Here is a 26,515-nt window from a genome sequence, read left to right as displayed (position 1 = left end):
ACTAGGACAGCTCCAGCCCCCCGCCTCCGCAACACTGAATTGGCTTAATGAAAAAGTATGGATGGATGAATAAAAACAACAATTGTTATGTGGTGGTCAGTATTAGGGTTGGGTTTAAAAAAAAAAAATTTCAGCAGATTGATATTGATATCGATTCATTAAATCCTGAATCAATTTTTAAATATAAATGTATTTTGCCAAAATCGCCAGAATCTCAGCTTAAAGCTCACAAAACTATTTCAAGAACCACCAAACAGCTAAAACAGCAAATGAGAGCAGATACACGGATTCCACAAAAAGATGTAAACAGAAAGCGCAGATTGTTCACCTGATGGCACGTATAAAGATGGTGCTGAAAGCCGACACATCACAGATTCTGATGCTGCAGGTTTTGTCACTCTCCGACCGGAATTCACTGAACCCGCAACAAAAGAAAATCCAAACTATGCTTAACGTTTGATAAACATTATCATTAATTCCCTCTTACATTTGCGGTTTTGCTTCCACCACAGTGGGTGCAGTGGTTCAGGGGGCAGTGCCAGAGGAGGTTGCCCAACACAGCCTATTTAAGCAGCATGCCAGGACCCAGAAGGGAAGAGAAATTTGGAGGGCTGGTGACAGTTGTTCTGCGTCTTGTGCAGGTTGATGGTTTCTGAGTTAGAAACAATCTAATGGCAAGAAAGGATTCAACATCTGCAGCTGTGATGCTGGCGACAGCCTCATTGCTTCTGGACAGATAAGCTAGTGAGATTTCAACAAGATAACATTACTCTGATAGTTATTTAAAAAAAACAAACCCATACCCACTAGACATAGACTCAACACACACCTGAACAAAAGAAACTGAAAAGAACTAGGACCTGTAACAACTTGGGTATATGGACTGACAAAAAAAGGACTGCTGAACACCTTTATTGCTGTAATATTGAACAAATGTGTTTTATTGTTTGTGCTTTCACTCCTGAGTCGATACCTCAAGCAAATAGGCCAACATATCTATGTTCAGTCTTTCTTCTTTCTTCGTTTCAGTTTTATCAGTAGCATTTTCTGCTTTGGTTTTACTGCCGTAACTACAAGATAACTGCAGACCACTCAGAAATCCTAAGACAAGGGTTGTGTAGCTCTATCCTGCAACTATTGTAACTTGCCCTTTTCAGTGCAGTCAATTACTCCTCTGCATGTCTGGCTACTTTTTCTGCCGCACTGTAGCATCAATATAAGGGTTCACCAATGGCAGCAAATTTCTGAAGGGAGATTGCTGAAACTATTGGATTGAACATGTGGTTTGTATAGCTCAGTGCTCTGATAGGATTACAGGGTTTCAAAAGGTCTCTTAAGTTAGGTATTGCCTAACCACTGAAAAGTAAGCAGTTTTAAACTGGATCTGAAATTAACTGAAAGCTAGTGTAAGGAGGCCAGTACAGGTGTAATGTGTTCACACCATTTCTTTCCTGTCAAAAGGCAACCTGCTACATTTTGAACAGCTTGTAGGTGACGAAGTCAGAACTGATCAGAGCCAATTATAAAGAGTTATAATAGTTTTCACAAGTAGTAATAAAAGCATGAATTACTCTCTAAAAGTAATGTGCCGTAAGGTAGGCCTTCACCTTACTGAGGAGCCACAGCTAAAAGAAACTTGTCTTAACAACAGAGCTAATCTGTTTATGAAATTTTAAAGCACTGCTAAAAAGCGACCACATGCTGTATGGCTGAGAGCAGCCGGCCAGGTTCAAGTCCAAGCCGCAGCCCTTTCTTCCTTTTGCTTTCCTATCAATTCTTCACTGTACCTATCAAAGTAAAATCCAAAAAAGGCCAAAAATTAAATAGAATTATAAATTTGTTAAGATTAAGAGTAAAGTAATAATCTCGATTTACAAGCACAGAATCATCGAAAGCTGATGCAAACAAAGATGCTGTTAAAGAACTTATCATGTGCACAATCGGACCAGACACAGACTGAGTCAGAATGTTTCAATAAGATCAATAAATTCTTTGACCAAGAGTCTGGATTCATAATGGACATGAATATTAAAATCACTGACAATCAGGAACTGATCATAATTCAATGAGCAGTGTCTTTCATAACTAATGACAAAAATATTTTAGTCAAGCCCTATAAACACTAATTTTCAAAATGAGCCAATAAACATTATACTAGAAAACAGGAAGCCAATGTTGATGCTGTGCCACACTCCTGTCTTCACACACATTTCGCAGCATTCATCTGTTAAAGTAGGACAAGTCTTGCAGCAGCAAAATGGCAGAAATATATCAATTACAACTGCATCAATTATGTCAATACACAAACTTACCTTGGCTATTATCACCATTTTGCGCAGTATTTTCATGGCATAATGTACTCCAGTTGTCTTTTCTTTGACAAGAATCACCTTCCCAAAGGTACCCTTTCCAAGCAGCTTCAGATATTCAAAGTCACTCATTGTCTGTAAAATATACAACTCATTCATTGTGGAAGTGTGTGTACATTTTTTTTAATTAAACAAAATAATCTTTTAAAGTTACGTACATTTAGAAGTAAAATATATTATGCTGTTCGTTTGACATGAAATGAAAAGTTTCGTTCTTTGCATCCTTGTTCCTTATGTCCTAATGCAAATAGCAGACTGCACATAAAACTATTCACCTAATCACTGTGACATAAAAGCTCAGCCTTGGTTTGAAACCACACCAGTAATGAGCAAGCAGTGGCTCTGACTGTGAAACAGAGGACCTCTACACTAAATGGCTAATGACTTATCAATCACAAAGAATAAACACCTGAATAGACTGACTAGATTTCTCTCTTACTCTAATAACATTTAAAATGAACTTAACTAACAAATACGACCATAAAATTTTCAGGAAAGTATTTATTGAGGTTATACAGCAAGCAGACATGCCAAGGGGCCACTTTCCCCCACACTTGAACACTACAAGATGTCTTTTTGCTACCACTGCAGTCCCAATGAATGCTGGCATTGGGTTTACTTTCCAATTCTAAGGATAGTAATTCTGAGGAAGCCAGAGAAAATTACATGTTTGTATGATGTAAGAAATATCCTTTCACAAATCTATACTGATATTCCTGTTTGCACAACATATTGCTTCCCTGATAGAGTTTATGTGAGACCAACTGAAACTGGCCTGACTTACAGTAAGTAGCAGTTTTTATCAGCTCAAAGCTGTATCAGCTAATTCTCTCACCACTTTGGTGCAGCTCTTGGATATAACTGCCTCCATCTCCACCAGGCTGCTTTCGTTTGGTGAGCTGAGAACATCCATTGGTTCCTCTTCCCCCTGTTCCTGCATTTTCAGACTGTTCGCTACATACTGGATTGCCCTTATCCACCCCTCTCTGAAATGTAAAAAATATCACAAATTGCCACTCGGCTATCCAATCCGTAAAACTGTGAAGAGTATGAAATCACTGTATCATATACATCAATACTGGAGAATTTGGCGTGACTTAGTAATTGTCAATTTAAAAAAAACATTAGATGGAGTCGAAGTATTCTAAATGACAACTAATGAATAATGGATACAGGAAAATGCACATCACAGTACATAAAACACAAAAAGTGCATGCCAGGATTTGACAAGGATAGTAAGAAATGTGATTTACGGTTTTTACCTCTCTTCGTTGCTTTCTACATGAAAAGTACGTTCAATAACAGTGGTCCACTGCAGACAACGGATGACAAATGTATTAGGTCTGGGTCTTTCAGTCTTCATTAACTGGCATTCTGTAAAAAATACAATTATCATTCATATTTACTTGAAGGTGGTTAGAAGGGACCAGAACTGAAAAAACATACAGGGAGTCTTGAAAACTGAAAGGATCTGACATAAAGGACGGCCACTCTTCAACATCTTAAAAGACTAACCTGCCACTGAGAAGTTGTTCAGTGGTGGGGAAGGTTGGTCATTTAAATCTGGTTTCTCTTTGTAACCGATGAAAGAGCCATCGCTCTTTAGGATAAAATACCTAGGCCTCCATGTTTTGATATATTCACCTGGATCAAAAACGACAAATTAAATCAACAGTGCAATTATACAATGAGTAGCTGGCAACAGACAACAGAAGTCAACAGTTTTCCCATCTTATAACACAATTTTATAACAATTTTCATGATCCATACCTCTTTTGTGAAGCCATCCCTCTCTCACTATACTGACTTCATTCATGGTAAGGGACTGCCCAGAGAGAGTCAGAAGGAGGAAAAGTAGATTCTTACTATGTTTAAGACTCAGTCACAGTGACAACAGCACCTACTGAATGAAATAAGCAGTGCAACAAAATGGTAAATGGCCTGCATTTGTATAGCGCTTTACTCAGTCCCTAAGGACCCCAAAGCGCTTTACACTACATTCAGTCATTCACCCATTCACACACACATTCACACACTGACATTAAATATTTTCCATAGAAAAAAAGAAAAAAATTAACATTCAGTCAACAGCTGACTAAAAAAGTAATAATCTTAAAATGAAAGAAAAGTCATTTAAGACCTGATAATATAATATCCAGATGAGAGTATCTGGATTTCATCAATACTGACTGCAGTCAGAGTATTGACTAAATTTAAAAAGCTTATTTAAGATATTTGTTAAATGTTTGCTGTCTTGATGTTGTAACAGACTATCAACTTTAGGATTAAACAATTTTATCTTAATTTACAGATTTAAAGCCTAAAGTCTCATATTTGCTTCACTGTCAAGCTGAATGATTTATATTGAAAAAGATGGGTGTTGGAAAAACATCAAAAAGACCGACCGATGATGCTGTATCCACTATATATTAGAATGGCTAGAAAGAAAGAAATAAACTTCGTGTTCAAGTAATGGAAACCACACAATATTTAATAAGCTATTACAATATTTTCAAACTTGATAAGAAATTATTGCATATTCATTGTCTATTTATTCGCTAATCGTTTAATCATTTATGATTGTCTCGACAAGTTTCTGTAAATGTATACTATTACTGTTTTACTCGGAACATAAACTTACATGTCAAGGGGACGAAACCTTACACTTTATAGAAGTGATGGTGAGTAACATTTAAAATGGCATATCTTAGCCCGTTGCAGCTAACGTGAAGGCTCCACAGAATGAGCGTTGGCTCATACGCCGCCCAGCACTAATAAACCAATCCGGAATTTTAAGTATTATTTAAAAAAGGGGGTTTTGGCATATGACATGAATGCATAAGTCTACCGGATGTTAACGTACATTACTGTACAATTCCTGCAACGTGAGTGTGTGCGTTTATCGCTAGTTTTGTTGCACAAGGATACCAGCGGCAGGTATCACATTTACAAACATCGCGCAACATTTTAAATGAAAGCACAATACAAAACTCGCAATTTGTAGTAATTCCAGCTAAACAACACATAATACCATTCTAATCCTACTCTCATTGTTTCTCGTCACTCGGCGGGGCAGTTAAGTTGGTTTGCAGTTAAATACTCACAGCAGATAATTTACTGTTAACATACAACGAAGTTTGAAAGCACACGTTACAAAAAGCTTTAAGTAAAGAAATGTATATACAGTTAATAACTTAACGTATTCACACTGAATCTATATTAACAGACAAGCGAACGTCAAACAACGATACTTGTCACTTGAGTAGTGTCAAAAGTCACTTTGCTACTTATAGCTTATTATCACATATTAGGTTCTTATTTTACAGCCAGTCATAGTAGTGCTTTCCATACTCGAGTTTTATGGGGCTTCACACCGAACTCTAATATTAGTAATGATTCCTTGAACTATAATAAATTCATTTTTATTTTTATTATTAGAAAAAAATATCTTACGTTAGCGATCATATGCCTTCTGGTAGGGTTGCTGAAAGAGCCCTGATAGCGATTATCAAATAGCAGTTCTACCTAGCTATGAGTTAAAAGTTTGTCAGCTAATCTTTTAACTTCATATATTTTGCACAACTTAATTATGAAACCTAATTTAACGCACATCTCAGTGACTTTATCCCACACAGATTTCGTTTCAATGCAGCTTTCACAGTTTAGTTCCAGAACAGGCCATCCACCGAGGAAAACGCCGTGGAAGTTTCTTCTTCGTAGCTTAGGTCACATAGTGGTACCTCTTTACGCAAGTATCGCCCCCTGCAGGCAGCATGTGTGCTTGTTCTTTGTTTTGTTTTTTATGCCATTGTTCCCGGAAGTTAGTAACATACACTGGCCGCGCCATGAAGATATTGGAACACTAATGTTTGTGATGCTTTTTTGAAAAGCTAATAACTCAGAACATAAGTCTGTATGTTATAAGCAAATATAAATTAAATTGATTTGTATCTGAAAACATGTTAGTGGATCAGCCACCAATGATTTAGGGCTTTTTTAACTAGGATAATACTGTGAGCAAACACATACCCAGATACCCAGTAATACCTAATTCACTGTAAATTATGTTCTCTTAATGTTATTTTAGCCAACATAGTGAATTAGTTGTTGTTCATTTGATGGTGTTAGTGACATTATGAAATCCAGTTTTTCAGCCTGTTTAAAGTCTTTCCACTGGGAGTGTGATCAAATTAATGCTGGACTATGTTCAGGGAAAGGCTATTTCTGTTACATATGGCTATAATTATAAATTCAGAGAGGATATTCGAGATTGGAAGTAAAAAGTCACCAAATTGTTTTTTGTTTGTTTGTGTATTTTAGCGTTTTCCTGTTGGCTGTTACCACCTGTATTTGGTTGCTTCTCAGCTGATAGAAAAATAAAAGTGAAAGTGAGGGACCCAACTGAGACTGGAAGTACAATAACATTTAAAATATGTCACAAGCTAAACGCTTAAAGTTTTCTACCACTGTATTAGGCGATTCAACACCAAATACAATATTAAAGATGCAAGCAGCAATAAGAGGGTCCTTGCACCCTGCTGCTTGTCCAGGCCAGCCTCAGTCAACTGTGCTGAGGTCAAGCACTCACGCAGTCATGTGGTTATTTTCAGTTCAGTACGTTAACTGGGTCTGGCATCATTTACCCTACTGAACACCATCTATGGCCACTAGGTGGCAATTGTCTAACCATATGTCACACTGCTGTATATCATGTGTGGAACCAACAGTTAAAATTTCATTTATATTGAATAATTATAACCTACTGGATAGTTCCCTGTTGCCACAAGTTAGCGCCATATGTGTGACACAATATTGACAAATACAATCTAAGTCGCTTGGAAAGAAACTGACTGGACTTCTTTAAGTTCCTTGAAGATGTTTCACCTCTCACCTGAGAAGTTTCTTCAGTTCTGAAAGCAACTGACCATCTTTGAACAGAGGGGGCAGCTTATGACACCAACTGGCTGCCACCTACAATGCAGTTTTAAGGTACCTTCCCAGGCACCCGAGTCCCCATTCACATCTTGTGAGCTCAATGGGTCACATAATAAGGTGGGGCAAGGTCTCAAAATGGTTTCACCTGAAACCTCTGCTGATAATCCTAAAAAGTTGATTCTGCTCGTCTGGACACTATGCAAGGATGAACAGAATCAACTTTTTGGTATTTCACTACCTGGATGATTGAGCATGCATCAAGACTGTGCAGATAATGACCAACAGCCTTTTTTTTTTTTTTTTACATCTTCTTACATGTGGTGAGGCACATTATTATTGACTAATAGTGGGTCAATGACCCTCTTAAGAGACAGTGCTCACTAGGGGTTAATACTTTATTTACTAATGGTTAATCCATGATTTATAAAGTAGAAAAGATAAAGCAGAAAACATAAAAAAATTAAACATTTTATATGGCCTTACTAAGCAAGACTATTCGTATACACCTATATAAATGACATACTAAGGAGGAACAATACTTTATGATTGAGTTTTAACTAATACTTCTTTAATGCTTAATAGTGTGTAGATATTATAAAATGCCACCTAGCTTTTTAAATTTTTATTAACTTCTATTTTTTTTAATCAAGTGTATGTGACCTACATTATATTAAAAACATTATAAATTCCATTTTTACCCAGTTTTAATGAAAAATCATACACAAAATTTGCTTGCTTGTCACAATTTTTATTATTTTTTAACAAGATAAGCTTTATTTTTGAGTACTTTTAAAGAGTACTTTATCAGATGACAATGGAAGAATATCAAAAATAATGTTTTCACATCTGAAAGGTATCATAGTTCTACGTGGGGTCATATGGAGTTTTTCCTGGTATACCCTGAAATGTACATACATGTAAATAACTTCACTTGCGCAATGTTGTGTAATTTTAGACATTCAACAACAGCTGCTGGAATTTCCTGGAATGGAACTCCCCAAAGTTCTATTCTTTTCTATTCTATTCTATTCTATTAAAAAGTCAAATTTCTAACCCATTTTCAAGAATGTAAGTTAACATGTGCTGAAATGTATATCCTTGGAGCTACAAAACCAGTAGTGTGCACTACTAATTTTGCAAGGACTTGAAATTGTTTGATGGTAAAAGTGTCAACAACCTGTCTGAGCAGATTACTGTTACCTGCCACTGATAAAAATGCCTGGGCATGTCATTCATATGTCTGTTGATGAATATTACATGAAACACTAAAATTTACAACTCCTAGAAAATAATTGGAATTCAATTCTGATTTCCATAACTAAGCAAGACATCGGGGAAAAATAATGATAATAATATTTTATTTGAAAATGTGTTCATGTTCATAGTCTTAGGACTGATCAGACCTTAAAGTCCATTGCATGAAAACAAATTAAACAATGTAAAATAAAATAATTTCGCCAAGTAAAGCACTGTGAGCACTGCAAGATAAGCATCCATTTTTTTCCCTTTTGATCAGTTCTTCAGTCTTCATCCTTGAGCTGTGACCTTTGTAGCTCCTGCATCAGAGCTAGAAAAACAGAGCAATATTCTGGTATAACACAAGATCACAACATACTGTATATGAGTAGTTTCTACATGTATGCCCTAGGTTCCTCTGACATAGTTCCTCTAGGTTCATCTGACATATGGATAGTATATACGTTAGAACTCACCTGTGATAATTTCTTCCTTTACTTTGTAGAGTTCCTTTTTTATTTCTTCAAGGATTTCCTTCAAATGCAGACAGAGTATGACGTTTTGCATAAAAGAAGTACATTTTGTTTTAATAAAGAGCCTTAAAACTTTATGTGTACAATAGTACAAATCTGGAAACAATGTTAGAAGCTTTGCAACTATGATTTAAGGTTCTTTAGATGAAATGGCTTTATAATGCAAGTCCTGGGAAAAACAAGCAGAGGCTTAGAACACATATTTTACATACTGAATAGCTTCTCTTGTTTCAAAGGAACTAAAATAGATTTATGTCATCACAGAAAGTTATACTATTTACTAAGGAGTTGTAGGATATTGGTGTGTATTTATATAAAGATGGAGGAACAAACCTGTTTAAATTTTTCCATATCACTATCATTTCCTGTACCATCTGAGTTCTTCTTCACCACCTTCATCCTACAAAAGAAAGATACTTTATTACACTGAAGCAAACACAATCAAAGAGGTCATATTTTAGGCCAAACACTTACTTTTATCTTCATGTACGTGTTCCAATAATGTTTCTTTCTTTTAAATTAGTTTGGAGTGCTATGCTACAGAAAGTGGAACACTCACTGAATCAGTTGAGCAGGATAGTGGCAGCATGTCACACTCAATGTGTTTTTCAAAGCAGAAGCAAATAATCATTAATAATTTGGAATTTTATGTGGAAATCTCTAAAACTAAATGGAAGCAAGTTTGAGGCCACCACACTGAAAATATTAATATTTTAAATTAATTATTAAAATATCACATTTTTATATTATTATTATTATTATTATGTGGGGATGATGCAGATGGCATGCTTGAGGCAACTGTTGTTGTGATATGGTGCTATACAATTGAAATGAATTGTTCTGTCAGACATCAGGTGTCTGTGCTGGCCAAGCCTGTTCTTGTAACAGGCAGTCAGCTAAGATCCCTTTTGCCTAAAATAATACAGATTTTAAAAAATTGACATGTTTGTTGTTAATATTCAGCAAATATGAAAGTTGTATAAAAGTCCTATATGCTTTTGTGTCACTTTGCATTAAAGTACAAACAATTTTAATGCCTGTATAATACATATATTAAAATAATAAAGTAAGTTTTAATATCTAAGTTAAATAAGTGCATAGACAAGCAGACTAATTATTTGCATTGACAAATATTAATGAGTTCATAAAACTATGGCTGGGTGTAGCTCTCTGGTGTGCCTTTCACTTAATGTTTGCAGTTTTGCGATTACAACAGAGTAAGCTATTTGTACAGTCATGCTCACAGCTCTGCTGGTTATCTGTGGGAACATGTGGTTAAAAACAAAGCATTATCTTCATCTCAAACATGAGCTGGCCAGGGGAAGCAACACACTTTGTTTCAGGCAGAAACAATAAAAGCAGTTGATAGTTAATCTTATGACAGTAAGACAAAGTAGAAAATAGAAATGCCGCACACACCAACAAACAAATAAGTATCTCTTTCAGATTGGAATAGATCTTCATTGAATGCATATCATCTTAGAAGAGAACCTATGTAGTAGGCAGAGTCAGGGGGGAGACTAGTACCTGGACACTGGAGTAGTGGCAGAGTTTGAACTTGGGCTTGAGTCTTTTTGATTGGTGGTTAAGGATTTGGCTCTGTTGCAAAGAACACAGATGTTTTAGGAAAGTTGTTGATTGCTGAATTGCTGTGGATGGCTCAAAATAGGTTGTTGTTTAGTATATAATGTATGGATCAGTTGTAAAGTGAAAGTCTGAACCAGTCTCTTACCTTGGCATGGTGGCAGATTTTTCCTTGGATTGATTGATTTCTGGTGGGGAATTGTTGTATTTATTATTGCATTTCATGTTAATATCCTCAAATTAAATGTTTTTGTTTCTTTCACAAAAAGTCTATGTACAATGCTGGCTGTAGTGTAAAGAGAGGCATTTATCTTTCTTTATCTACACAGCTGTGATTACTCACCTGCTACACCTGAGGATTTCGATACAGAGGACTCAGAATCCTCCTGTAGTTACGTATAAAGATAATTACAGTTATAATTCAATATTTAAATCTTATTAAATCTACAAATACTACAGACCCATAAAAAAATCTTATGGGTCTTCTTGAGAGCATGGGGCTTACATTGTGAGATTCTTCCTTTTTTACAGCTGGCTTATCAGCAGCTTTTCGCCTATTAAAAAAAGAAATCCATTACAATACAAACAATGAGATCCTCCGTATCAGACTATCACAAGTATTTCTAAGATGTATATCTCTTGATTATGACTTGCCTTCTTGCAAGGATGGCACTCATTTCTCCCATTAGATCACCTCCTCCACTTCCACCAGATGAGGACTGTGGTTTCGGGGCTGGGGCTGCTGAACCTCCCTCATCCTTAACACAAAAAAATGCACATCACTGTGTTTAAAGCCGTTTGGTCCAATGAATAGATCCTTTTGAAAAACATAAAACTAAATACAAATAGTAAAATGTGTGTGTGCATCAGGGTTTTAGAGAACACAAATACATAAATGGACTGATATAGCACTTTTCTACTCTCCCGGAGTACTCAAAGTGCTCTATACAACAACACACTCCAATGGACGCATGGGAGAGCAACTTTGGGTTAGTATCGTGCACAAGGATACTTGGCATGCAGACTGGAGGAGCCATGGCTCAAACCACTGAACTTCCAATCAATAGGTGACCTGTTCTACCTCCTGAGCTACAGCCACCCCGTATATGTATATGCATATATGTATTTGCTCATACCTTTACTGTTTTGCGCAATTTGGCTCCTGCTAGAGCTGCAGCCAGATCATTTCCACTGCCACCTCCACCTCCTCCACTGCCTCCTGCAACCGGTGGGGGTGGAGGTGCAGGTGGAACCATACCTCCAGATGGAGGTGGTGGAGGTGCAGGTGGGCATCCCCCAGAAGGAGGTGGGGGTGGACCTGGAGGTGGTGGGGGTGCTGGTGGGGCAGGTGAAGTAGCTGGTGGGGCAGGAGGGGCAGGAGGGGCAGGAGGTGCTGATACAGTGGCCTGGCGTTCTCGCTCCAGACGTTCTTTCTCTTGCTGTTCCTGCTTCTGACGTTCGAGTCTAGACGAAGATAGACAGATAAATTAGAGCTAAGTGCTGCTGTTTGTATAAAAACCTCAACAGGTATAATACATGTGTTTATATTTCACTGAAAATCCATCCTTTATATTGTGTGTGGAGGTTCATAGTCGTGCAAATCGTGGTAGTTTTAAGAGGTTAGAAAAAGAAAGGAACTTGATTTCTTTAAGTTTCTGAGTATGCTTCACCTCCCATCCCAGGGTTCCAGAAACAAAAGACAAACAAAAGAATTCCAGGTATTTAACAAGTAGTGGTGTCCCCTCTGGAGGTGGTTGTTGACCTAATACAGATCATGTGAGTCAAAAAAGGCATAGGCCATTACCATCAGAAGGGGACAAGGGTGAAACCTCTGTGAGACCCACCCTATCATGTGACCTATTAAGGTCAACTGAGGCAAGGTGTAAGTTGCAGTTGAAGTGCCTGAGAACTACAATATCAGTTCCTCATAGCTGGTGTTGAAAGCAACCACCTCTTTTCAATTGTAGTTGTTTGTTATGGACATGGATGGGAGGAACACTTTTCAAGTGGTAAGGGAGTATGAAAGAGAATCCAGGAAATTATATACTATAAAATTCCCCTTTGATTAAATCTGAGATGCAAAGAGTCCAGATTGGTCCCAAGAGTTTGTGGTTTTAAACTACAGTCAAGAAACATAGAGTTAAGCAGATCTGATGGAGTAGTACAGAACCAACTCTCGAGTAAACGATACAGGTCCTGACTGTTGGCTGTGCTTACGTGTCGAGCAGCAGGTTAGAGTATCTGGCCTTCTTACAGAGGGGCTCCCCAAGCTACCCAGCTGGGGTACCCCCTCATCACTGATCTTTGATGAGGGGGCTTGACTCACAGTCTCTGCTCTAACTCATCTCAAAAGTGTTCTGTTGGGTTAAGATTGTTGCTCTGTATAGGCCAGTCATGTTCTACCACACCAAACTTGCTCATTAATGTCTTTATAGACCTTGCTTTGTGCACTGGTGCGTCATGTTGCAACAGAAAGGGGGCATCTCCAAACTGTTCCCACAAAGCTGAGAGCATGATATAGTCCAAAATGTCTGACATGTCGGAAGCATTAAGAGTTCCTTTCAGTGGAAGTAAGAAGCCAGGGCCTACTCCTGAAAAAAGGTTGCCACATCATAATCCATCCACCACCAAATATTTATCCTTGGCACAGTGCTGTCAGACAAGTACCATTCTCCTGCCAACTGCCAAACCCAGACTCACCCACCAGATTACTAGATGGAGAAGCCCAAATTGTCAACGGTGGGTCACTTTTGATATTGTTTCCATTTCCCTAGAGTGAAGTGGTGGTGTGATGCATCCAATGTTCTGCATTACGCTTGGTGATGTAAGGCTTGGATGCAGCTGATTGGCCAAAGAAACCAATTAAATGAAGCTTTCTATGCACTGTTCATGAGCTAATCTGAAAGTCACATGAAGGTCTATAGTGATTTTCAAATAAGCTTTGCCTGGAGTGTGTCTGAACTTTCTTTTATGTTTAATTTACGATACAGTGAATGTGTCCATTTGCGTACCTTTTTGCCTATGCCAAACCTATGGAGAGGGGTTTTCAACATACGCAAACAACTCTCGTGCAGTCTTCCAAAAACACTATGGATAGGTGTGACTAACTGGCTGACTGTTTGAAAAGTGGATCATGGTAAGGCAGTGACAGCAGAGTTCACCACAAATTTTAGTAGAAGCCCCAAAAAATATAAAAGCATGAAAGTGAAGACAATTTTCATTTGTTTAACACCTGGTTTCAGGCGTTATAGTTTCAGTTTTCTCTATGGGTGAGTGAAGGACCAGCCACAGCACAAGGAGAGTGTGCCACAGAACAGTTGTTTGTGACATTGCCCTTATTTACAGCAAACAGCTACAATATGTAGACCAGGGGGGTCAAATTCATTTTTACGTTGTGGGCTACATACAAACCACTTTGATGTTAAGTGGGCTGGACCAAAGAAACTCTCCTTTCCATCAGTCCAAGTGCTATGGTTTTTTAAAAAAAAGATTTTTGGGTTTGACTCATTTTTTATTATCTTTGTATTATAGTTTTGCTCTCCTAATCTATAGGTCTTTAGGTGCATTCTAGGTAAAGATGCGTTTTGTGTTTGAGCTCTACAGTCTTCTGTTTATGTTTTATATTTATAGATAGCGTAGTATCTATATTTCTGGTTCATGATTCTACACTGAAAAAAAGGGACTGGCCATCTCTTGGATTTATGTAAGCATCTTGCATGCATTTAACACAATTGCCTCATGTTTTAAAGTTAAATGTAACTATATAGTGTAAAAACTACATGATATGCAGAAAGGGTGTATTAAATTGTTCATATCATGTTCAGGTGACGTAAGTCAATAAGATAGCAACGTTAAATCTCGTGAAACCACGCGTGATTTCATCTCGCGGGCTTTGGATCGTGGTTTAAAAAAGGCATCCATCTCAGTCAAGTCGAGCAGCCAACTCTACGTTTTTGGTATGTCTTGATTTTTTGAATTCATTTTTACCATAATTCAGCCAAATGTAGTTAAACGTCTAGAGTGTCGCCATGTAACATGCTAAAAAGAGCCGTTAGCTTATTTGCTGTTTTATCTGTTGTCAAAGAATTGGCGCTTTTTCATTTGAATTTGTCTTTGGCACAAGAGCCGTAATATCACATTAAACCTAATTACGAGGCACTCATAACATAATTTGGTTTTCTGTGTGAATAGATTTGTCAACTGACTCTTCAGTTACATTGTGTATTTACTGCACCGTGGTGTTAGTGAGATTTTGGACATTGAACAGCTTTAGCTAATATCATCAGCGGCATTATGCTAGCTTACGTCCCTACCCCTCCTGCCCTCACCTGCTGTCCTTTTGTTTTTGTTTTTTTTGCTGCACATTGAGAGACGACCTCTATTCTGCATTTCACCAGGAGTCAGCTGATGGATTGTGGGTTCAAGGTGTTATGGTAAGAAAGTATATTCTATTTTCGTTTCTGTAACTTAATTATAATAGGTTTTTTATAATTATTAGGTGCATGCATACTCACCCTATTAATACAACTGAGAGATCCAAAATCTGCCATAGGTTTAACTTATACCTGTATGTATTGCCAGAAAGGTGATTACTGGACTCGCATTAATGCACACTTGAACTGAAATGAGGTTGTAACTTGTGGGTTGTTGGGTTGCAAATCAGAAACAAACATCTTTGGATTTTTTTTAATCCCATAAGATCTGGAAACACAGTTTTTATTCAACAAAACATTACTGATTAACCAAGCACAGTGCCTGCTGTTATTTCAAAATAATTTTATGTCATTTCAGATAAAATGCAGCATTCCAGTGCATCCCAACCATGCCTTTACAGTCAAGGTTTCTGACGGAGCTGAGTTTTTCTCTGACAGTCTGCTGAAAGTGTTTGCAAAGTGATCGGGGGAACAGGGCACAAAGCTAAAGGATGTAGCTGCCATAATGACAGTAAGAACTTTAAAATTCTTTAACTACAAAGTGTATATGTATTGCATTAGGTCATTAAAAGATTTTTATGCTACATCCATTGAAACAGTCAACTATTACCTGTGAGTAATGATTCCACTAAAAGGATGCCATAATTTTCGTCATGCATTTACTGGCCCACTGAGAAAAAATTCTTTTTTTAAAAATAAATGTTCTGGAAACTATATATCCATAAAGTTGATGTCAAACAGGAACTTTTGATATTGCTTTGTAGATGCTGGTGTTGCATGTTGACTGGTTTAAAAAGTCAAGAGTTTTTGTCTGGGATCATTTTCTTCTGTACTACTGAAAAGTTCACAAATCTCTGTTTTCTTTGTTATAATAGTCAAGGATGACATTAATGCTCGGAGTCCCTCATCAAAGTGCTCCGCATCTGTGTGAAAGACAATTGCAACATCTTGGTGCAGGAGTTCATGGTGAGTGTTTTATGAGTAGATTGTGGCTTTGCAACATTTAAAAATGCATTTAGTTATCCACTTGATCCTCATTGGACTGGTTAGGACCAGTAGTCCTCTTTAATAATTTGAAGTTCACATGAGGCCTGGTAGTGAACTCGGCCGCCGGCCCTTGAGGCCCCATCCCCACCCCTGTATTAGGGGTCACATCAGTGTGAAAAAACTTTAAATTTGTCATTCTAATGAACAAAGGAAAATCCCACCAATATTTATATTAGCTTTTGTTTGAAAAAATGACCAACTGACCAACAGCTAACCAAATTGTGGGGCTGAAAGTCTAAATTCTAACATCTTCTGAGTGACATAACCTGGATTTCTGATGGGCCGGTGTGGACGGGAGGCCAAAACGGAGAGAAGGTGATGCGTTTTCAAACAAAAACGCATTAGTGTGGACGTAGCCTCAGCTTCTGTAACCTGGTGCATTGCACTGCTGCCGCCACAGCTAGGTTTTGACAGTCAAGTGTACAGCCATGTTAGTTTATTCTGCAATTCTAGTGATATATCAGAAGGTCAGAGTTTCATAAATTCTACAGAGGGAGTGGAAACATTTTGATAACATGAGACTTTATTGAAAAATACTTGGCAATGACTTTGCTTTCTGTATCAGCGCTGATGTGGTGCTATTGTCTAAGCAGAGAAAACTGTTGTTCAGGAAAATAATGCAGCTGCTATTTACGTCTTAATGGTGAGCATAAATAGAAGTGACTGTGCAGAGCAAGCAACCAGTGCAGAGTATACTAGTGCCTGCAGACTGATGAACTCATGACTTGTATCAAGGAGAAAATAGATATGTGGACTATCTGCTGTAAACAACATATCTCTGCATTTGCATTGTAGTCTTTATTAGTCTGTAATAACTTCTGAAAATGTTAATTAAAAGCAGAAACAAAACCTAAAAACCAATGACATAAAATAGATATTAGCCTTAGTATAATTAAGAATGAACGGTACCTTCTCTGTTGTTCCAGCTGCTGTGCAGTGGGGCCGTTCTGAGCTGGGCCTAAGAAAAAGCATTAAAATTATTTAAAATTAATATATTACATAGATAATATAAAATATGCATGTATGCTTATATTAGGGCTCTCAAAGCCAACGAGATGATAACACATTCATGCAAATTCAGTTATTTGTATTTACTGCCAGTGTGAACTGAGTTACCACATTGAGTCTCAAATGCCACTTGGTGGCTAATAACAATTAAAAAATGCTATTGAGCCCTTTTGATAACTGGCAGGGAATCTTTTACAATGTTTTGAAGAAATTTTATCTCACTTTTTTGAAGAATTGTTTTAATTCAGGCATAGAAATGTTTTTCTGTATAAGTATCTAAACAGAGTTATAGTCCAACTCCAAAAAGTAGTTGGAATAAATGCCTAATAATCAAAAATAATTGTATTAACTAACATTTATTTATAGGACAGTACACTGGTTTTTAGGCTTATTAGTTTTCAGTGTGCCTAATACATTTCTTTATGCAATTCATGTTGTACTATTTGTTTTGATTTTGTGATTTCTAATCTTAGAGAGATTAGCAACACACTTTTTTTTACATACTTATATCTCTTATATCTTTTTTCCACTCTGTGTCACTCACATATTATCCCCACCCCACCACCATACCACACTTACAGATTATTGTCAGAATATAAAGACATTGCTATGCTCCTTGTTTTAGCCTTTTCCCATGTGCCTTTTGTATCAGTTACTGTTTTGCTATTCCCGTTTTTCTTATCAGTAATAGCTATGTTCCCTAATGTTTCCCATCTTCCCTAATTACCTTGTGTGTTTTTGGCCTTCATCTCCCCATAGCTTTTTTTTCGCATCAACCTGTTTCTTGTTTACTGTGCATCCTGTTCCTTGTGTTACATCTTTGTTTCCTAGCTCCCAGGGTTTTCCAGGCATTTCCGTGTGTTCTTATGGCTTTTGGTTTACCTTCAATAAAGGATTATATTCACTGGAACCTGCCTGTCTAAGAGTCTGCATTAAGGGTCCTCAGTCTTCACCAAATCTGACAGACAGGAATACTGCACGATCTGGATCTAACATGTCTTCTTGCACTGGTGTGGTTACCTGCAACTGCCGGGGCACTGACAGTATCTAAAGCATGCGTCATGGTGTTGGCAAACAGAGTAGCATCTTCTTTACTGCCAAAATTTAGCCCCCACACCTGCTTGTGATCACGCCACTGATGGAAATTTGGTGTGGCTTGATTATACTTCATTCCTTTGATAATGGGACAATTGATCACCACCTGATGAAAACAGGAAGCGAAGGATAATAAATGTAAATTAAATATAAAGTTAGTCAGGCCAGAAGTAAATTTGTTTAAATATATAATTATATGTGAGATCATATTGCTGATGCTTGGTCCACAGTAGATTGTAGTATGCATGGAATAAACCAACACATGTTGTGGGTATTCATCTGTTAATTATTAAGTCTGTGCAAGGTGAACAGAATACACTGTGTGTCTCAAAGTGTATATACATACATACATACATACATACATACATACATATATATATATATATATATATATATATATATGTATATATATATATATATATATGTATATATATATGTATATATATATATGTATATATATATATATATATATATATATATGTATATATATATATATATATATATATATATATATATATATATATATATATATATATATATATATACACACACACACATACACACACATACACATTCCACATTCCACTGTGAGAGACAGAATCTGAAAAGAAAAATGCGGTAATCACATTGTATGATTTTTGAACAGTGTATTTGTGAATAAATTGATCACCCTGAACTTGCAAAATCCCAGGGTGATATATATGTGTGTGTGTGTGTGTGTGTGTGTGTGTGTGTGTGTGTGTGTGTGTGTGTGTGTGTGTTAGTGTCTGTCCAATCAGAACATGAGAAGGCAATTGTCTGGTTTCGTGTGTATGCTTTTCTTGTACCTGCTGGTCAGCCTGCAGTTTGCGTCCCACTACTCTGAAGGTGTTTGCTGAAGGGTTGTGATAGATCTGGACACGGCTTATAGATGTACTGTCAGATCCTGCTGGCACCCAGCGCTTGCTGTTGTCATCATACAGCATGACTGTTGCCCTCACCTGACAGATACTGGACTCACTGTTTGAGGGAATGATTAGGAAAAAAAAGATGACCAGATGCAGTGCAAGAACAAAATACTAAAATGGTGTAAGTGTACAGATAAAAGAAACATGAACATTCTTCTATAACACGAACTCTTCCGGGAAGGCTTTCCATAAGATTTAGGAGTGAGTTTACAGGAAATTTTGATAATTCTTTCAGAAGTGCATTTGTGTTCAGTTGGGTTGAGGTAGGGCTCAGGTGCAGGCCAGTCATGTTCTTCCACACCAAACTTGCTCATCAATGTCTTTATGGATATCTTGGAATGCTGAAGTTTTAAGAGTTCCTTTCACTGGAGCTAGAAGCCCAGGCTGAGCTCCAGAAAAGCAAGGCCACATCATAATACCCCTGCACCAAACTTTACACTTGGCACAATGCAGTCAGACAAGTATTACTGTCCTGGCAACTGCCAAACCCAGACTCATCCATTGGATTGCTGATGGAAAAGCATGATTTGTCACTCCACAGAACGCGTTTCGACATCTATAGAGTGTTGGTGATGCATCCAATGCTCTGCATTACGCTTGGTGATGTAAGGCTTGGATGCAGTTGCTCTACCAAGGAAACCCAGTAAATGAAGCATTAAATGAACCCATTAAATGAAACACACTATTCTTGAGCTAATCTGAAGGTCACATGAAGTTCGGAGGTGTGTAGCGATGAAATCGCAGAAAGTTTGAGATCCCTCACTATGACTTTATGCAGCCTACCACTTCATGGCTAAATTGCTGTTGTTCCCAATCGCTTCCAATTTGTTTGTAATTCCACTAAGAGTTACATTTATTAATGAGGAAATTTTATGACTGGACTCGTGTAACCCATGGTGGAGGGAGTTACACGCCAAGCAACAGTTCAGAGTACCCAGCCTTCTTATGGTCATTGAGTACTTCAAGGAACTATCTGCCTGATCTGAACCTGAGTAGTGTTTCATCATTGGAGTTTTGTGCAAACCACAGTTTGTCCATGACCAACACCATGTTAAGGGTATCCATAAGTGTAAGTGGCACCAGGACATCCTAGGTCACAGATCAGCGATCAATATTGTAATCATATCATCTGATCTTCGACCTTTGAGCTGGACACTTGGATGAAGAGAGAAGCTGAGCTGTCAACCACCTTATGGGTGGCTGTAGCTCAGGTGACAGAGCAGGTCAGCCACTAATCAGAAGGTTGGTGGTTCGATCCCAGGCTGCCTCCTGGCTGCATGCCAAATATCCTTGGGCAAGATACTAACCCCATGTTTGCCTACTGGTGGTCAGAGGGCCCGGTGGCGCCTGTGTCCGGCAGCCTTGCCTCTGTCAGTGCGCCCCAGGGCAGCTGTGGCTACAATGTAGCTTGCTATCACCAGAGTGTGAATGTGTGTGTGAATGGATGAATGACTGAATGTAGTGTAAAGCTATGGGGTCCTTAAGGACTAGAAAAGCGCTATACAAATGCAGGCCATTTACCATTCACCTGGTGGCTAATTAAATCAGGTGGCAAGAGGATGCCTGACACATGTGCCACACCTAAACGTACAGTGAGGGTGTGCTGGCCCCTGATCCAGGAGATCTTCAACTCTCACCTCCGGCAGAAATACAACAGCATTCTGTGGCTGGAGAAAGAATCTGCACCTAGACTGCTGAGGCAGCTGCAAGTAGATGCTGCAAGGTGGTTGGCCCCTGTTATGGCAGTAACCAGATGAACCAGATGGTAGACACTAGGGATGGGTATCGTTTAGGCTTTATCCGATACCAGTACCAAACCGGTACTTTTGAAACGGTGCCCGTGCTTAAACGGTGCTCAAACTGGTGCTTAAAGAATGAAGAACACAAACTTTGTCCTAAAACCTCTCATGTTTAGCTGTTTTTTTTGTAAAAAAGACAACAATGTTAGCCTTTTCTGCAGCTATAGGGGATTTATGGTATCACTCTTGGCTGGAAGCAGTGCTTAATCAATGGGGGAAAAAAAACACCAACTTTGTCCAAAAACCTCTCATGTTTAGCTGTTTCCAACTTTTTCTTTGGTCATTTTAGCTTTTTTGGCCAGGGTGAAGGGAGTATCTGCCATCAAACAAGAAGACAGGTAGCGGAAAGAATACCTCCTTCTCGACTTCTGTAGAGAAAGTAGACTCTAGGGACGAGGGAGACAACTTTCCCATCACTGAAAACAAGGTCACTGAGGTCATTAATCCCCTGGAGTTGATGAGCGTGTCCAAATCACATGACTGATTTAAGATGACATAGCAGTAATATGCAGCCATGTGGAGTCTATTTCTTTTTTTGTTTGTTTTAAGAGTGTGTATAAACTATAGGTTAGTTTTTAAATTGTGTTAATAGGCCAAGTAAAACCAAGGTTATGATAAATAATTTACAAAATGCTTTTTTATGAATACGAGCCTCCCTGAGAAGATGTATGCCAGGTTGCTGAAAAAGAGTTTGTCCATTAGTCAAACCTAACTGACAAACAATGCAGATCCTGTTCATGGAACACTGGACTAGGTCTTTATCCTTGGAAGAATATTTGAGTGTGTCCAATTCATCTACATGTGTATGGGGAACTTGGAGAAGGCATTCGACTGTGTCCTTTGGAGTGTCCTACTGGGGGGTGCTTCAGGCGTTGCCATTCAGTCTCTGTACAACTGTTGCAGGAGCAATGTATGCATTGCCAACAGACATTGACAGACTCATTCCTGGTGCGTGTCTTCGCCAGGGCTACCCCTTTTCACCAATTCTGTTAATAATTTTTATGTACAGAATTTCTAGAAGTAGCCAGGTGACAGAAGGCTTCCACTTTTGTGGCCTCAGAATCTCAACTCTGCTTGGTACTCCAACATAGTGCTCTGAACAGTACCATGTTGGAATTCACTGAGCCCCTTAGACCAACCCATTCTTTCACAAATGTTTGTAGGTATATGCAACATCAGTGCCCTGTTGAGATAATAAGCTCCACTAAATAAAGGATGAGATAAAATCCACTGAGTCAAGACAATAATGCTCCTTATCATGCTTAGAGGGTATCACCAGTCCAGCATCCTCAGATTGTACGCTAAGTGGAAGAAAGGACGCCGAGTAGTAGTAAGTATCAGAACCATTATTCTGAATGAAACAACAAAGATCCATAAGTACATCAAGAAGCTGGCTATAATGATCGCGTGCTTAGTGCACCAGAAACCCGAGACACAAGAAGTGCTAGAGGAGGGACCACAATGGAAGGATAGGCACCTGTTATTGAAAAATCTTACCAATGACAGGACAATGACTAAAAGACACCACAGAGGCACTAATTATGTCAGTATGGGAACAAACTTTAAGCACAATTCAGTTCAATTGACTTGAATTCAATTTTATTTATACAGCATCAAATCACAACAGCAGTCACCTCAAGGTGCTTTATATTGTAAGTTAGACCCTACAATAGTGCATACAGATAAAAACCTAACAATCATGTGACCCCCAATGAGCAAGCACTTTGGTGACCGTGAGAAGGAAAGACTCCCTTTCAACAAAAAGAAACCTCCTTCAGAGCCAGGCTAAGGGAGGGGTGGCCATATACTGTGACCATTTCGGGTGAGAGAAAGAAGACAGGACAAATGACATGCTGTAGAAGAGAGCCAGATATTAATAACAAGTATGATTAAATGCAGAGAAGTCTAAGTCACACGATCAATAGAGGCTGGGATCCAGCACGTAACAGAAAGGTGTAAGATGCTAGCAGGCAGGGGATACATGGAACGCTATAATCAAGTGGCTGGAACAGTGTACAGAAACATCTATGCCAAGTCAGCCCTGACTTAGTGGACAAACAGAAGAAGATGGCAACATTGGGAATAAGGAACACGAGAAGCTCAAGAAATACCAAGGGCTAGGAGAGGAGCATGAGGTGATGTGAAGGTGAAGGCAGCAATGGTGCCTCGGGGTACTGACCCCCAAACTGGGCAAGTGGCTCCAGCAGATCCCAGGAATGACATCTGAGATCTCTGTCCACAAGACCACAGTCCTAGGAACAGCAAAGATACTTTTGAGGACCCTCAAGCTCCCAGGACTCCTGGTAGAGGACCCAAGCTTGAAGCATAGACCGACTGGGTGCTGGTTTAGCTCACTGGGATGAGCAGGTGACCACATGCCGTATGGCTGGGAGCGGCCGGTGCGGGTTTTAACACAACCTGCGGCCCTTTGCCTCATTTCTTTCTCTGTCTCTCCCGCTGCTTTCCTGTCACTCTTCACTGTTTCTATCCATAAAAAGACCATTGTTGCTTGTTTGGAAGAGCTGCCAGGAGACAGTTTCTTCTTGCTAAAGAACATTTAATATTTGCAAAGTTTTATCGGAATAAACCACAAGCTTTCTGGAACAATGTTTTCCAGACAGACCACACTAGAGTTTGGCTATTTGGGAACTGAACCATGCAATATTTGGCAAATCCCAAACATACTATATAAGCACAAACACACTAAATTTGGGTTTTTGTTAAATAAATATGTTATAATTGTGTGATATGACCTATATAACTCCACATCCAGATTATATTAAAATTATTTTAGAACCTAGCAAAGACCTTTTTTTTAAAAAAATAATCATATTCTTTTATATACTTTTTATTTATTATGTCCTGACACATAGAACTTTTCAAATTCTATAAAATACATACAGGGTGGACTTTCTTTTCTATTTCTAAACTGTTCAAATTTTGTATATAAAATCAAATTAATTCCTCTAGTTAGTCAATCTGTTTAGCACATTTGAAAAGTAAGTAATGCTTCATAGCTTTACAGAGGTTCAGAACCCTAAATTTGTAGACTGTAAAGTAATGGGGCAAATATGTGTTTGTATTTTTGATGATTATTTCATTAAAACAATTATACATTTATACCTTTATGTATTTATCCTGTGTGGTTTGAATGTTTGTATACAAAAATTAATGAAATAATAAAAAGACTATATCTCTCTACAAGTCATTATGACACTGACTTGTTTTCAGTCTGCTACTTGCAATGTCTGTAGCCTGTGGGAAAGCTTTACTTCCTGTCACAAAGGTTTTCATGTTTTGACCACTTCCTGTGATCAGTACAATGCCTAATATGGACTGTATTTCACCTGTCATATGCACCAAGTTCTCAAAAGGTTTTGGTTCCCCAGAATGCTTTCTTGGATTAAATAACATTATCATAAAAAAGGAAATGCAGATACATGTTTAGTCTATGCGCAATAACTATAATAATTGAAGCACCTGTTATAAGCTTCAGACACTTGCAGACAACAGGAAATGTAGTCAGAACTAAATATCTTTTCGGTAAAATAGAGAGAGCACTATGAGAGTCGGTGTTGTTTTACACATTCTTACACGAGTCATTCAAAATTAGAATGAACATATGTTTCTTTCCTCAGTTTAAAAAATTTTATTAATATAACTAATGTAAGAAAATGACTCACCCCATATTTCAGCTTTGGTCAATATCCAGCGTTTCACTTGTTTTTTAACAATATTTCTTCACTTCAAAATGAATCGTGTCTGTAGAACCTACTGTCATCCCTGATTGCACATTTGAGTTGCTCTCTCGCTCTGTGACTTTTTTAGCAGCAAGCATTTGCACTTCTGCCTTTGTATTGTCATTTCCTAGACAGTTTTTTTCTTTCTTCCTGTTCTCGTCTCAACTCGCTCTTTCAAATTCATATTTTCACACCTCCCCCATTTTCTGTCTCCCTGCGGTATAGCTCTGATTTCTGTCTGCTTTTTCTTTTCTATCAAGCTGTTGTTTTTAATTAGAGCGAGTCCTCTTGACATAATTATTATTACTATTTCAGATAAAGAGCACATGTGTGGTTTAACAAAAATTTCTGTAATTACGTTTGTGCAATACTGTTATGTTTGTACTCATTGTATTATAGGTAGGTAGTAAAAATAAAAGTCATAGTAAAGTAACAGCAACAAGTTTAGGCTTCAACCTACAAATTAAAATCTAATGAGTAATCCCTCAGTCTTCATTACAACAATTGTGACTGCTTCAGATCTTGCTTTACTATCCTCTTGTTGCAGAATAAGAGTGGTGTATTCTTACCTTCTATTAACTATTATCATTAGTGTTGTTGCTGTTTGTGTTTTGGTGCTTTATACAGCACTTTGCCAAACTTTCAACCCTCATCTACTGAAATATTGAAGTTTGCTTTTAAATATGTATTCGCACAGCTTCAGTGTTTTAGCATGTTCGCATGTGTGTTGACTTTAAATAGTTATGCATTTGTATGCACATACATATGTATGAAACCAACACCTCGTCAGTGACAAGCTTTGTTCCTTTAATAGCCATCTCTAGTCGTATTTGAATGTTGTTCATTTCCTCTTACTTTTCATGATCACTTTGCAGTTCCTCATTCTTATAATGTCTCTGCAATCCACTAGAAATTAAAATAAAAAAAATGTTAAAAGAGGTTTTAGACTTGCTTTATTGATAAGCTATTACAAATAATAGCATTTTAAACCCTGTGCTGGGTCAAAAATTATAACTTGTCTTTTTCGTTACCCATGGATTCAGCTTTTTAGCACTATTAAAGAGTGCAAACACTCAAAAATGCAAACACTCAGGGTTACAGAGTATCCCTGTGAACTCTGGTAAAATGAACATATTAAGAGTGAAAATATGATACTAACAGAGAGAAGACCTATGAAGAGGTTAGCAGAAAATAATTTACTCAGATGTATAACTATGTTTAGGTGTATTTATTCGGTTTTAGCTGATCTCAGGTGTTCAGAAAGATTGTTCCAGGACAGAGAAATTGCAAAAAGCCCAAGAACTACATCTGAGACTTCAGTCAGCATGCTAAATGTTAATGTTAATCACAGTACAATTAGGTATTGTTTGGTTGGAAAGAGAAAGTCTTTTCTTACTAAGATAGATAACATTACTGTCCCATGTGGGCAAATGCTTGCATTCCTTTGGGTTTTTAATGTAGTGTGCAGAAAACATGCAATCGGTCCCAGACAGCAAATGCAATCCCCCCCCCCCAACCACCAGTTGTCCTTGCATGGAGGTTGCTGTCCTATTTTAACTCAACTGTGACTGAGGCCTTAAGCAGACTAGAAAAGAAGTGTGAAGACTACAACATCAGACTATAAGATAAGAAAACCTTTAGTCCCACACGTGGGAAATTTGTTTTGTCACAGCAGGAAGTGGACAGTGCAAAGTTATATAGCAAAAATTAGAATACAATAAGAATAAAATACTGTACCCAACTGTACAGAATAGAATAAAATACTATATACAGTAGAATAAAATATACA

The 26,515-nt window shown here is 37.9% G+C and overlaps 2 protein-coding genes and 1 long non-coding RNA gene across 9 annotated transcripts in view; 1 reads left to right on the top strand and 2 right to left on the bottom strand.

Annotated features, from left to right (window-relative positions):
- The window catches only part of LOC146565298 (RAC-beta serine/threonine-protein kinase-like), a 29,992-nt gene extending 23,871 nt beyond the window's left edge, over positions 1 to 6,121 (bottom strand). For 2 of the 6 annotated variants that reach the window (XM_085288324.1, XM_085288330.1), the window contains exons 1-6: positions 5,823 to 6,082; positions 4,140 to 4,194; positions 3,885 to 4,013; positions 3,632 to 3,743; positions 3,205 to 3,355; positions 2,313 to 2,444 (exon numbers count right to left, since the gene is read on the bottom strand). In XM_085288324.1, the coding sequence (XP_085144450.1) occupies positions 2,313 to 2,444; positions 3,205 to 3,355; positions 3,632 to 3,743; positions 3,885 to 4,013; positions 4,140 to 4,194; positions 5,823 to 5,834 (591 nt within the window). In that variant the 5' untranslated portion in view covers positions 5,835 to 6,082. Of the gene's footprint in view, positions 1 to 2,312; positions 2,445 to 3,204; positions 3,356 to 3,631; positions 3,744 to 3,884; positions 4,014 to 4,139; positions 4,273 to 5,822 lie in introns of all 6 variants that reach the window. The other 4 variants (XM_085288325.1, XM_085288326.1, XM_085288328.1 and 1 more) reach the window with 4 other exon arrangements.
- Positions 6,122 to 8,044: 1,923 nt separating this feature from the next.
- Positions 8,045 to 24,819, bottom strand: LOC146565296 (vasodilator-stimulated phosphoprotein-like). The gene is made up of 13 exons (XM_085288323.1): positions 24,670 to 24,819; positions 19,068 to 19,239; positions 18,166 to 18,346; positions 17,047 to 17,095; positions 11,794 to 12,121; positions 11,312 to 11,415; positions 11,163 to 11,211; positions 11,001 to 11,043; positions 10,806 to 10,845; positions 10,601 to 10,672; positions 9,407 to 9,473; positions 9,017 to 9,074; positions 8,045 to 8,871 (listed from the first exon to the last, which is right to left on the bottom strand). The coding sequence occupies exons 1-13, from the start codon at positions 24,672 to 24,674 to the stop codon at positions 8,825 to 8,827; spliced, it is 1,215 nt and encodes a 404-aa protein (XP_085144449.1). The 5' UTR covers positions 24,675 to 24,819; the 3' UTR covers positions 8,045 to 8,824.
- On the top strand, positions 14,326 to 16,341 carry LOC146565297 (uncharacterized). Of its 2 annotated transcripts, XR_014894068.1 has the most exons (4): positions 14,326 to 14,613; positions 15,055 to 15,090; positions 15,449 to 15,601; positions 15,966 to 16,341. It is a non-coding gene; the product is annotated as an uncharacterized LOC146565297 (long non-coding RNA). The 2 variants fall into 2 exon arrangements; XR_014894067.1 differs by lacking the exon at positions 14,326 to 14,613 and having other exon boundaries at positions 14,626 to 15,090.
- Positions 24,820 to 26,515: the final 1,696 nt, after the last annotated feature.

Source organism: Mchenga conophoros, linkage group LG10 (assembly GCF_057382185.1).
Source record: "Mchenga conophoros isolate Kocher_MC1m ecotype Shallow Benthic linkage group LG10, M_conophoros_male_GT1.1, whole genome shotgun sequence".
Classification (NCBI taxonomy): Eukaryota; Metazoa; Chordata; class Actinopteri; order Cichliformes; family Cichlidae; genus Mchenga; species Mchenga conophoros.
This window is presented reverse-complemented; position numbering and strand designations above follow the sequence as displayed.